General features: G+C 36.4%; 1 protein-coding gene across 1 annotated transcript in view; it reads left to right on the top strand.

The window, feature by feature from the left end:
• Window positions 1–13,191, top strand: part of EIF3H (eukaryotic translation initiation factor 3 subunit H) — an 87,516-nt gene that overhangs the window by 20,326 nt on the left and 53,999 nt on the right. Inside the window, exon 2 of the mRNA XM_049824858.1 lies at window positions 624–780. Within this exon, the coding sequence (XP_049680815.1) occupies window positions 624–780 (157 nt within the window). The remainder of the gene's footprint in view (window positions 1–623; window positions 781–13,191) is intronic.

The following is a 13,191-nucleotide window of genomic DNA, read 5'->3' as shown; positions in this document are numbered from 1 at the left end:
AGAATTGTATTAAAAATACGATGAGTAATTTGTGCTCCTTTTTTTTCCTTTCTTTTATCATTCCTTATTCTTGAATATCCTATGGCACATAGTTTACAAAAATATAAATTACATTATCATCTGAAGTAAAACTGCAATGGGGTGTAATTTTGAAGGTTACACCCCTGCAATTTCAGTTGCATTTTGTGCCTTTTGATGCATTTTGTGCCTTTTAAAAAATTCCTACCAGTTTCTGCAGTTACTTTCAAGGTGTTTTGATAGTTTCTTGTGCAGTGTTTCCCTCAGGAGGGAGCTTATTGCCCCTGCAAGATAGCTTTTAACAGTTACAGTAGCAAGGTAAAGTAAAAAAGATCAATATTTCATTTTAGAAGGATGTTTCAGAAAATTGGTTTAAAACTGCATTTTGACCATTCATTTAATGGTCTTTTTTTATTCTCCTGTAATATTAGGATGGCCTCCAGTTCTTCAACCTCTATTAAAATTGCTGGCGTTTAAGCCAGTAGCTCACTTGGTTTGCAGCTCTAATTTATGCAACAATTCAACAATTTAAAAATCCCAAATATATAGTTTGAGGATTAAAAAAACCCATTGTATAACATGGCTTTCTTGTCTTTGTGTTGTAGGTTGTGTTGAAGATCATTAAACATTACCAAGAAGAAGGACAGGGCAATGAAGTGGTCCAGGGAGTGCTGCTGGGTCTTGTGGTGGATGACAGACTTGAAATTACAAATTGCTTCCCTTTCCCTCAGCATACAGAAGATGATGCAGACTTTGATGAAGGTAATGGTTACAGTTTTGCAAAATTTTAAGTAAAAAAAAATAATCTATATGTGCAAAAAAGGATTCCCCCCCCGAGTGACCAGAAGCTTGTATGTGATCAGAGAGTGTTTTTATTTGACTTGAGGTATCAATGGGTTACTTGCAATGCCATCCTGCATATCCAGCTGAAATCTTGTCTATGTAAGGAAAATTATAGGGATAAATACTGTATTATATGGACACTTTTATTTTGGAATAAGACTGTCCACACAGGAAGTTACATAAGTTGCCAGTCTGTAGTTTGTATATACTTTAAAGTATTTTATGAAAATGGCTGTGTGCATATATGTGTATGTATATATACATGCACATTTATGTAGTCAGGCATATAGATTGCCTCTCTGTGGATTTATTTGTATGTGTTAAATACTCTTTGAAAGCCTGGAGAGCAGAGCTTTTTAAGTTTAAGAGGCACTGGTTAACTTGAAATCTGGGTGATGCTTTAGCTTTTCCAAGTGAGCTAGAGGTAGCATCAGTGGTTTCTACGTGTCTCGGTGTTTCCTTGCTGGTCCTAGTAATGTTTTGTTATTGCTGTTGTAAATCAGTATAATTAATTGGCTCAACACAGAATGGTATAAAATTTATAAAGTAAACTCAAAAGGCTTACAATTCCAATCTTGGTTATATATTTCTGTGTGTGTGTATTTAATGATACTAGTAGAAACACTTCTTTGTTAGGGCTTGAAGAGAGACAGTTTAACTTCAAGAGTAAGTGAAGAGACAATATAGAGTAGTTGAGGTTGGAAGCTTGATTCTATCTAATTTTGATAATTCAGTTTCAGCAAGATTACTTAATCTTTAAGTATAAACTGCTTTTTCTTGCTTATAATGAGATTAGATATTATTAAATTAATCTTTTATCTTATTACAAAAGAATGTCAGACCCTGCCTTTAAAACAGAGATGGTTTTAAGAGTCCTTTGCAACTTGGTAAGGTTTCTTAGCTGTTTGTTGCTTCTGTTGTGGGATTATACTATTTGCTATATTAAAAAAAAAAAAAAAAAAGGCAGCAAAACACAAGGGGATCTTAATTGCCCTACATTAATATGGTGCTTGACTCAAAACTGTATTTTATTAAAGCCTAAAAGATGTTTTAAAGATCCCTTCTCTTCTGGAGTTCTTCAAAGGATTAGAGTAATGTAAATTTTTAATTGGAGCCCATGCTTCAGTTTTTTTTCTGTAGAGAATGGCTGAATTATTTCCATGTAGCTGATAGGCAAGCAAGGAGTGAAATAAACTTCTTCGTTTCAGAGATGAATTCATCTCACCATATGATGACTACCATGGTGAAGCTGTAAGCCTGTGATCTGGTATGCAAGGTTAAACTGTTCCTGCTTGGGAGAGACTTCATTCCAAGCAAGTGACTCTTGTTACCAGTCTTTCTTTTTCGCTTTTTAGCAAGTAGGCAATAAACCTGGCATTAAGCAAGGTGCAAAAGGCAATGCTTGTGGAGCTTCCCTCACCTGGATGCCTTAGCTTGTCAACCTCCTGTTCTCATGCTGCAGGCACAGAAAGAAGAGCAAACTCTAGCCAGAGTGGAAAGTGAACCTATCGCAGTGACGCTGATGCATGCCTCTAGCAGTGGTAGGGAATTTGTAGCCAGGTCAGGGAGCTTACCTGTGCTGAACCCTATAAGCCAACCTCAAGAGCCATTTTGTATTGTTTTTTCATCTTCCCTAGCCTCTACCGTATGGGTCACAGAGAGGTTCTCTCTGTATTCTTCTCGGTGAAATACAGTTAAATAGGCTGAACCATTCAGGAAGCGCACAGCACTCATGTTCATTCTGTATTCCCTTTACTTAGGGCCTGTTCAGCCCCTTGACCTATGTGATAGAGGCTAGGAAAGATGAAAACCCAAACAAAACAGCTGTTGAGGTTGCCAGTTTGAATGTTAGGTACCTTTTCAGGCTCTATATAGAGTTATCTTCTGTCTTGCCAATGTGAAAAACAATCATGTTTTATAAATACTCCTTGTTTGTTTTCCCTGGAGCTGTGTTTCCTTAAGCAAGCATCCTGCCAGATTTTCAAAAGATTCTTTTTTCTTCTAGATACAGATACTCCAGCAGAGAAGCCTCTTGTAATATGCTAGAACCTTAAAATCCAAGATGCTAAAACCCAAACCAAACAGGGCACCTCCCTCTGCCCAAGACTTATATGTTACATCAGTATCATAACTGGCTTTATTTATTTGCACAAATTCAGGCCCAGAGATACGGAAGGAAAGTATAAGGGTCTTAGAAACTTCAGTGCCTTCATCACCCAGAATGATAGTCAGTGTTGTTCTCTTTGGTCACAAATGTCTTTTTTTTCTTCCTTAGTGTTTGGTGCAGGTTTGTTTTTTTTTTTTTGTTGTTTTGTTCCCCCCCCCAAGATTGGGGAATAGGAACAATCCTACTGAGGTTCCAAGTTTCTGGGCTTGCAGAAAGCATTTCTTAGTGGACTTTGGTCATACTTGATCTGATGTTAATGCAGGGACTGTTGCACTGGCTGAGGGACCACACTACCCCAGCTGCCCTTCTCCTGAGGGGAGGAAACAGGGAGCAATCATGATGTGGTTATCTGTTTGCAAACTCCTAATGTGCTATGCTGAGAACTGAATGAATGCACCCAAAAAATCATTTTTTCTGTATCATTTTGCGGCAGCTCTAGGAACAGGTCACCTAAAAAATTCTCATTTGCCTTGTGGTCTTGAGGTGATTGTTGTTAAAAGAACTGAGCTTATGTACAGGAGGGTGATATTTGAGCAAACAAACTGTTGAATAATTGGCAAGACACATTAAAGCTAATGTTTTCCTCTTTTAAACTGAGCAAATCTAATATAAAACACATTTTTTGGGGTGCTAAGAAAATATCCTTAATTTGAACTTGAAATAGGTATGCATGACATTTTAAGAATCAGTTTGATAAAGATACATTTCTAACTTTTTAGCAACAGCAACCATTTCTTCAGATATGCTTATATATGCTTTTGTTATGGTGCCATTTTGTCTCTTCCTGCTAATGCCTGAGATAATACTAAGTTTTGACTATTTGATGCAACAGAATTCCTTCAAAAATAAAACTTTTGATTTAAAAAAAATAATACCCAAACTTGTTCTTCTAGGGCAAGAACATTTTTTTAGTGCAGTTTGAATTGGACTATTTCTAGAACTTAGAGAAAACAGGAGAGGTTTTTTTAGCTTTCAGTAATTGTTGTTACAAATCTGGGAGGACTGTCTACCATTTATGAATCCACAGGTGTTTTTCATCTTAGAAAGTTTCTCCTGCAGTTTCATCTTCCTATCATTCTTTTTACAAAGTGTAATTTATTTTTTTTTAAGATTTTCCTATCAGGGAAGTCTAAAACACTTACGTTGGCCTGCTGCAGCACAAGAGTTTTGGAGGAGGTGGGAGGGTTCAACACAGCTCTCTGTGTTAGAAATCTGTAGGTGAAGTTTAGTTGATGATATGTGAGCTAATGGAGGCAAATTGCAGGATGGGGTATGTTGTTGTGTCTTCAGCAAAAGATGCTTCAATCCGAATGTTTGATATTTTGGGGCTGCACTCTGTAGTTTTGGTCAGGCATTTACTTCTCAGATAACTGTTTCCTTACTACTAGTGCACTTAAATCCTGGTAGGTATTGAATTTATTTCTCAAAACACAGATCTTTAATTTTAAGGAGATACTTTTCAGTTATGTACATGTACAACCCCTAATCCTGTGTTTCCTCCCCCCCCCCGATTCAATTATTATTTAGGGAAAATCAGATTTCTGCTCTGAGGATTTTTGGTTTGGGCACTTCTGTGAAATGATGTAGTCAGTACCTCAGCTTGTCTTTGTGAGGGTAGTTTTCTGAGAATTACTTTCACTTCAGGGCACTTCTAAACTTTTGTCTGAGTGTAGTTTTGCTTGCTTTCAGCTAAGGTTTACAAAAAAGGTGTAATGCATGAGGTGTATTTTCTTCCTAAGAAATAAATGTATTATTCTTGACAATAAATTGTGTCTCCAAGCGACATGTTCAGTTCAATCCTTTGCACTTCATTGTTTTTATCTTCAGTGCTAGTAGCTGAGTAGCTCTTCTCCCTGTTTAAAGGAAATTTATATTCCTTTCATGGAAAGCAACAGTTAGAAATGTAGTATACATCTTGTAATTCATTATAGATCTTGTGAGACATTATTTTGATAAGGTATTTTGAAACAGATTTTATTTCAACTTGATAGATTTTAGTACCTTACTACAAAGCTGAGATAATAAATTAAGTGCTGTGGTAATTATGCCAATAGAAGCTTCAAGACAGTTATATGATTATACATAAAAATAAGTTCTAGAAGGTTGTAACTTTTTCTTCTTTTATAACTATGCAGAGTTTTCATTAGATTCCCTCTGAAATGCTATGGATGAAAAGGTGATGCTGCCTTCTCCCCTCCTCCACCCCCAACGTGATTTTTACTTTGTTACCTGAGAAGGTTAATTTTGCTTTTCGGTTTTCAGGTTAGAAGTATCTAGATGATTAAGGATGCTAGTACCTGTATTTTTCTGTGCTGCAGGTTGTATATTATTGTATCATCAGTTAGTAACAACTAGAAATAACATAATGCAACATTTCCACAAAAACACTTATCATTTTCTTTGTTTGTGGCTTCTATTTAATGTCAAATGAATGCAGTTGCATATGGAAAAATGTGTCATAGATCTTATGTAGTACTTTTTCAGGGGTTTAATTGGCTAGGGATAGCAGCAGTTCATACCACTGAGCCTTACCTCCAGTGTTGCCGGTACAGTGACCTGCGATACGTGATCCTTGCAGAAGCAGAGGGCTTCAGGTAGCTAAAAGGAACATGCTTAGAAAAGTTAATTTAAGATAAAGCAATGAACTGAATGCGTGCTGTTGAACTGTTGCCTACTGCAGTGAGAATGCAGTGAGTGTTGGCTGTGTTAAGGCCCCTCCTGTTTTATTGGAGGACTTGTTCTTGAGGTTGCATTTCTTGCAGTGAAGCCTGTGGTTCGCTACACCGGTTTGACATTATAGGGGCTTCAAGACTGAAGTCATATGAGCTCTTACGCTTTCCAGCATACTGTGTCTCAGTACATAGGTGTGATGGTGTTTGGTGGACTGTTTTGCCTTTTAAAAAACATCTTAATAAAAAAGGCTACTGTCTTCTGGAGTTTTGTTTTTTTCTGTTACGAAGTTAATAGCGTAGCTCCACAAACAGCCTTGTGAGTACAACCGGAGAGGTAGTATGAACCCATAAGGTGCTTGAAACTCCTGTATGGTCAAACCAGACTCTCCCAGACAGTATGTATATACCTATAGGGACCAAACAGACTCTGTGAAGGTTGATTTCTTTTGCTAGTATTGCTGTAGAAGTCCTGATGTCATTAAATCACAGCCCTCTAGCTGTGTTGATCCATCTGCTTTCTGTAAAGGCTTCTGTCAAGGCTAAATCTTGTCAGTTTTTCTTGTGAAAACAACTTCCAGTTATTCCCATTTTAAATCTGCTAGCATTGTAACTCAAAGGTTTGTCATTGTAGTCGTATCTCTTATTTCTCTTACATTATTGCAGGACAGAACTTGAGCATGCTGTAACTGTGCTCTGAACAGGCAGATGCAATTTTAGCTGACAATTGTTTTCCTGGTTTTTTTGTTTAGGTTTATTCTCTTTAGGTATAACAGTTGGCAAAAAGAGAAGTTCTTGTCTTGTCTTTTACTGTAAGAAAATTGAATGTTTATGAAATGATGACATACGGTTATATGAAATTTAAGTTTTTATTTCACTAAGGACAGGAACAGATGACCCAAAAGCTCCTAAATTACAGCCTTGGTTCTGGCTCCAGTTGTAGAGCATTTATCTGAATTCCTCAACCGTGTTTTTCGTAAGTTCCTATAGTAATTTAGGAGGAAAGCTATACTATGTAAATGTTGACTTTTCAATTACTAAGTGCTGGCAAAAGCCCATCAGGTTTGTGCATGCATTTATGAAGTTTCACTTTGTGCTCTATGTAAAAAGGTTATTGAATTTTAAGTTGGATTTTTTTCTTTATCATTTGGGTGTAAAGAACTCCTGAAATAGTCTGTAGGCTTGGTAAGGATTAATTTATATAAGGAATTCAGATGATTATGACAGAGGGTGGATGGTCGGTTGTTAAACATGCAAAACAGTGTCATCTAGTCTCCCATATTGTGGATTTTTTTTTTGTGGGTTGCCAGAACCGATACTGGATTATACTGATTGACAGAGAGGTTGGTTATTAGGTGTGCTTAATTGCCATGTAATAAGATGTATCATGTAATCAAGGTTCTTTAATAAAGCTGCTAATCACACCTGAGTTATTTTATACTTTACCTGTCACTGAGTGCGAGTTCTTGATTTGTTTCCTTTTAGGAAACTAATATTGACGCTGTTCGCGTAATTGTAATGGTTCAGTGGAGTAGCAGGCGTGCAGCATGTTAAACGTTTTGCGTAAGCTTTTATACCGTGCCGACTTATCTCTGCTGGAGGCTTTTGTCTTTATTGGGCAAAGAAGAAGTTGTTCAGCTAAGAGGCTACTTCTCAGGGCACGGTCTAAAGTGCCCTGCCCGGCGCGTGTGGATACGTGGACTCGTCTGCATCGGCTAAAGCAACGTACCCCAGAGTGTGTTTTCGTAACGAGTCCTAGGGAAAAAGCGCTTTTAATTACCGTAAGTACAGCGGAGGAACGTGACGCGTACGCGCCCGTGTCCTCGTCTGGGTTTTGGAGCTCCCTTCGACGGGGCTGTGGGCTGAGAGCAGCGTGGGAGCCGGCGGTCCCGGCGGAGCCCCCGTTAGAGGGCACTCCTGCCCAGCGCACCGCCGCCGGGCTGGGCTGCTCTCCCAGCCAGACCTGGGGCTTGCAGGCGGGAGAGGGATCAAAGTCACTTTCCTCTGATAAGGGTCATGTCATCTCTTATGCAAATGAATTCCGAAAATGCGTTGCGAAGTGCATCGCATTAGTTGCAGCTCCACTGACTCAATGTGTTTTCGTTTCTTAATCCAGCCTAAAATGTGCTGCGAGTTCTAAGGAGCTGTATAGGTTGGTAGAATTTGATTCAGAGGCTTTTGTGTGCGTGCATGTGTCCTAAGAGCGGAACGGGAGCCTTCTTGTTTTGCAGGTTCTCTTCTTCACTTCCTAATTCTACCACGTGTAACTAAGAAAGAGGAGACAGCACTTGTGATGGATCTTCTTAGCTTATTTAAGTAGGTTTATACTGCTGGACTGTGTAGACTTAAAAGCTGCACATAAACTTTTCCTTTTCTGATAGTATTGCCTGAAATGCTTTGTTTATTGCCTTTTTTTTTTTCAATTACTGTAGAGGCAATGCTTTAAAGTGGTAGGTAAATCCTTTTGTTCAACATCTAATTTTGAATCAAAAAAGAGAAATAATTTTGCTCTTTAAAGCACAAGGCATATTCAAGTTTTATTTAAATCCAGTTCCATTAAGATTTTACTGCAAAAGAATGTACTGTAATTTGCTTTTAAATGCAGAAACACTGTACTATCTTGTATCTTTTTTTTTAAGAAAACATATTTAATGGCATTTTTACTTGAGTAATTTTAAACATAAAAAAATTGTGTCTGTGTAGATTCTGAAAAATTCAGTCATAGTTTGTTTTTTTTTTTAACGATCCACAATTGCAATGGATATTAACATATCTAATAAACTTTCATGCTGAACTTAACTGAAAGTTATGCTTAAGAATAATCATTTAGCAATCCAAAAAATGAAGTCAGAGAAGCGTCTATTTTAAGTGATAGGTAGTTTGCTGTATGTAACTATCTTTTAGCAGCGTTAGAATGAGCTGGAAGACTGTATCGAGCTCAGTTTTGCGTTCAACCATTTTACTATATGCAAGTTTTGAACTTGTAGCCAGGAGATTTTTACTTCATGGTTTGTGTTCCACCTTAACTGTATTCTTTCTATATAATCATGATATACAATCATTTAGTTTGATATATGGATATTTCATGAAGTTCTGTAACACTTGCAGAAACTCATTCATTTTTATGTAATCAGCAATATGAAAGCCCAATTTCTTTTTTTTTATATTTTCTGCAATTTAGGTAAAATATTACAAGTGAGCTATTCTGAATTTGATTTTTCTTTCTAATGTAATCAGCTCAACTCTGACTAAAGACAGTAAAGTGCACAGAAGAGGATAACCAATTATATAATAAAAGAATATTCAGGTGTTTAATATCTGTTCTTTGATTTCAGGCATCAATCTGTGAATTTGATGCCTGTAATATAGTTTGTGATAGTGATGTGAAAACATTAAGCCTTATGCTTACTGTTTATTAGGGGAGAGAAAATGCACAGGTTATTTACCCTGAGTACTCAAAAGTTTTTTAAAACAATTTTGATGAGTTACAAAAAATCTGAAGCTTATTTGATTTTTACAGATTCATTTAATATATTATTTGTTCAGTTTTGGGAACGTGCAAGAACTCTGAAATATGAAAATATTTTATATTGTCCCACACTTGAAATCACACAGATGCAAATGACCTCGTGTTTATATTTTATCATTAACTTCTGGAAATATTATGGTAAACAATATCTAATGTGCTAGTTCCTATTAAAAGCAGAGTCTCCCAAGTAATTCTTTTAGCTGCTCTACTACAGATTAGTTTCTGAAACGATATTGCTGTGAACATATGGCAAAGATGAAATATGCTGTTTGTTATTGTCCACCACCCCCACCCCCGCCCCCGATGTACTCTATCATTTACTGAGCATTTGAATTTTGCTCTACCACAATTCAGGAGTAAAGTATGGATGTAAGCATTAATTACTATTTTAAGGAAAGAGTTTTTTCAGGCAATGGCTAGAACATACAGTAGGCATCCTGGTAGATCCTGTATTCATCTTACCCAGCTGAGGTAGGTGTCTTCTTGGGTGCCTACAGGTTAGAAAAGTAGAAGCTTTAGGCCACCTCTGTGTTTGGAAGAAGTAGAGCTTCATCCAGAAGGAAGCCCAGACTGTGTAAAGAGAGTGTTGTCATTTCTGGTAAAAAAACTTTCTACTTCTTTATCCTTGATAATGAGTCTTCAGTCTTAGACAACATACTACAGGAGTGGACGTTTCCATTGGGCTGCCTGGATCAATCACTCTGTGCTTTTTGTGTGTGTTCTTTTGGTCTGTAGCATGTCCTTTCTTTAGAGACTGATTGCTTGTGGTCCCTGTGTTTCCCCTGTAGCTTTGGACAAATATTTTGACTCTATGCTCGTTTGTTCTTTTGGTAACACTTCTAGTGTGACTGGACCAAGAGGAAGAGAGTGCTCTTTTAACACCTTCTTATTACCTCTTTCCATTCCCCCTCCTTTCCTTTTTTTGCTAATGCAAGTATTTAGCCATTTCCTTCCCTGAAGAATGCTGCAATAAACTTGAGGGAGCTGAAGAAAAGCACGGCAAAATGAACAAAGCCCATGTGCTAATATTTTTTCTGAGAGCCAAAATGAAGGAAATGCCTATAGTTCTATTGAACAACAATTCAAATCGATACATCTGGGTGAAAAGTAATAGAAACTGATTGAAATAAGTAGTAAATTAAGAAAAATATTTTTGGTTCTTGTTTCTTGCTCCATAATGTTTTATGGATTTCTCAAATGCATAATCTGGAAAAATTATGTAGCATTATTCTCTTCTAGAAGAAAATTATACATATTCAAGGTATAGAACACATTATCAAAGTTGCGCCTTTTTTTGTTCATAGCGTTCATATTTGTTTTATTGATGGATAGACAGAGATGTGTTACTGGCCCAAGGTTCACTACTGAATATCGAATTGAATATTTGAGGAAGGGACTTGAAATCCATTTTGCTAACAGGACACCTACTGTAGCAGTGGAGTTGAAGGGCTAAGAAATTGATTCACAAAGGTTACTAAACTTAAAAGATTTTCTAGAGAAATACTAGTCTGTGATTGAAAAGAGAAAAATCCTTAGTAGAGTTTAAATTTAGATCTATATTTTAGCATTATTTGTTTATGATTAATGTATGTTAAATCCAGTGGTGCAGTCAAAAATATATGTGGAGAAACTGAGAAAGCTCAAAATGAGCAAATCTTGCATTTAACTGTAGACTGGTAAGCCAGTGTATAGAATCTTAACAGCAAAATTTAAGGCAATAAAAACTTCGTTAAAGCTCTACTGAAGATGAGCAGGGCGTGCATAGCTGCATATGTAATAGTGTTTAGTAGCTTAAATTTATGTAACTCCTTATCAGTTGTATCTACAAAATGTATTTATCGCAGATAAGGTTGTTCTCACCCATCTAACTTCAAGACATTTACTATATTTTGGTTTGTGGTGCGTTGGTCGAAGTTGCTGTAATATGCAGCTTGTCTTTTGTTTCAGTGTTTGCTGAATACACAGTTTGATTTCTTTTATTGGATTACATGCTTCAGTTCAGCGTAAATTCATGCAGTAGAAAAATACACATTAAAATAGATTGTTTACTCTTCAGGAACATACCCGCACGTTTTTGTAGGTTTAGTGTGATAAATCCTCAATGCACATATTTATAAGCAACATGCAGCATTGTGGAGTTTTAGTCAATAATAGAAATGGAAAGATTTCTTAAAACTTTTTTAGAAAACAAGACAGGCATGTTCTTTGTGCGATATATTTAGGTCATAAGGGACATCTGCTAAGGATAATTTTTTAACACTTGCTAACAACCCTAATATAATATGGCCTATTCATCAGTCATATTGTTCCTGACTTGGCTAGTGTGGATTTTAGTGATTCCCGATGTGCATTCAGACTCTCTTAATTGCTAGTTTCTTGCTGTTCTATCTTATTGTTTTGTAGGACAATGCATAAGCGGGCACAGAATAATCAAAATGGCTTCCCTGGCCATATTAGGCACCTAACAGAGATATATTTGCTGTGCAATGTATGCATGTTTTTGCAAGTGGAAGTCTCATTGAAACAAAATAAAATAAATCTTAATGGGGAAGTAATTTGACAAGATTTGACTGTGCTATTCAGTATGTGTGTGAATGTATATATATTAAAAATATATATTTATATGTGTGTATATATATTTTTATATATATTTAAAAACCTAATCCATGCAATATATCTTGGAGCTTTTATAGCGTGCATTTATGAAGCGAGAATTTAGAGGGGTAAGTTAGGGAGGCACTATAGACATTGAACACCAGTATTTTAGAGTTCTCGATAAACTCTTAAATTGTGCCAGTTTTGTGCCTTTGGTTGAGAAAGAAAAGCTGGTTCGGAGATACTTGAAGTATAACCGAGATCTAATCTTTTATATTCTCATGAGCTCAGAATTTCACTTAGCTGTAAGGCATTTGACTCCTGAAGAGGTGCATGTAATGTTCCTCAAACTAGCACATGCAAGGCAGATAGTAAGGTGGTCAACACTAGTCTTCATTGTTTGAGGGGAGAGCGGTTGTGGTGGGGTTTAGGTTTGATATTAGTGAAACAGGAAAACTGATCAGCTGAAGTTTGGCAGAATTACTGAAAGGGGTATTTGTAATTTGACTTTCACATGGAAAGTAGATGGAAATAGATTTTTTTCCTTTCTTTCTTTTCCCCACAGCATGTTCTTTTCTGTTTGTTTTTTTTTTTCTCTTTTTTTTTTCTTTTTAGCAGTTTATATTGCTCCATACTGTGTTCTTACCCACCGATAGAGTAATAGCTGTTTAATGCTTTTGGATAGTCGTTGTAATCATTGTTTTATCTTAATTCAGTTTGTGCAACTCTGAACTGTTTGTGATAGTGAAAGAAAAAAAAAGTAGAAATTGTAGCTTTTGCAGCAGGTTGGGGGAAGCTTTCTTTTTAGCTTACTTTAGGTGTTGAATCTTGTTTAAACCTAAATTTTATCCCTCTGATCAATTTTGGGAGGAAACAAAAGGACTTTATTTGCTGGATTTGTTATTCTCATTTTTACTCAGTTGTCTTAACCAAGCACAATAGCTCATCTTTGAAATATTGTGTAGCTGCAAAACATGAAAATAGGTTTGGTTTGTTTTTTTCTAATTTTTTTAAGTGATTTTTAGTTCTGCTCTAACAAAGCGTGTTTAGGAAAACAGGTTTGGGTTGTTAAAGCAATACCAATGATTGGGAATAAATCAGCATGTGGCTGTTAAGTCAGTTGTTGAGTACAGTTGAAAGACCATAGTCCGTGGAAACGATTTCATTCAGAGTTTAAAACTGTAGCTGTATGGCTTAATTGAAGTATTTTATCAGACTTGATATTTGTTCACATTAAATAGTTGAAAATTTGATTCATTTATGCACTGTTGATTAAAACAGTGGCAAAAGCTTTATATAAGCTGCTTTACTTAAAGTATGCTTTATGAAATGTATGGTTTAAGCATAGAGCTGCTGATTTTCTGTGGCTG

This window comes from Accipiter gentilis, chromosome 2 (genome assembly GCF_929443795.1).
Source record: "Accipiter gentilis chromosome 2, bAccGen1.1, whole genome shotgun sequence".
Taxonomy (NCBI): Eukaryota; Metazoa; Chordata; class Aves; order Accipitriformes; family Accipitridae; genus Astur; species Astur gentilis.
This window is presented reverse-complemented; position numbering and strand designations above follow the sequence as displayed.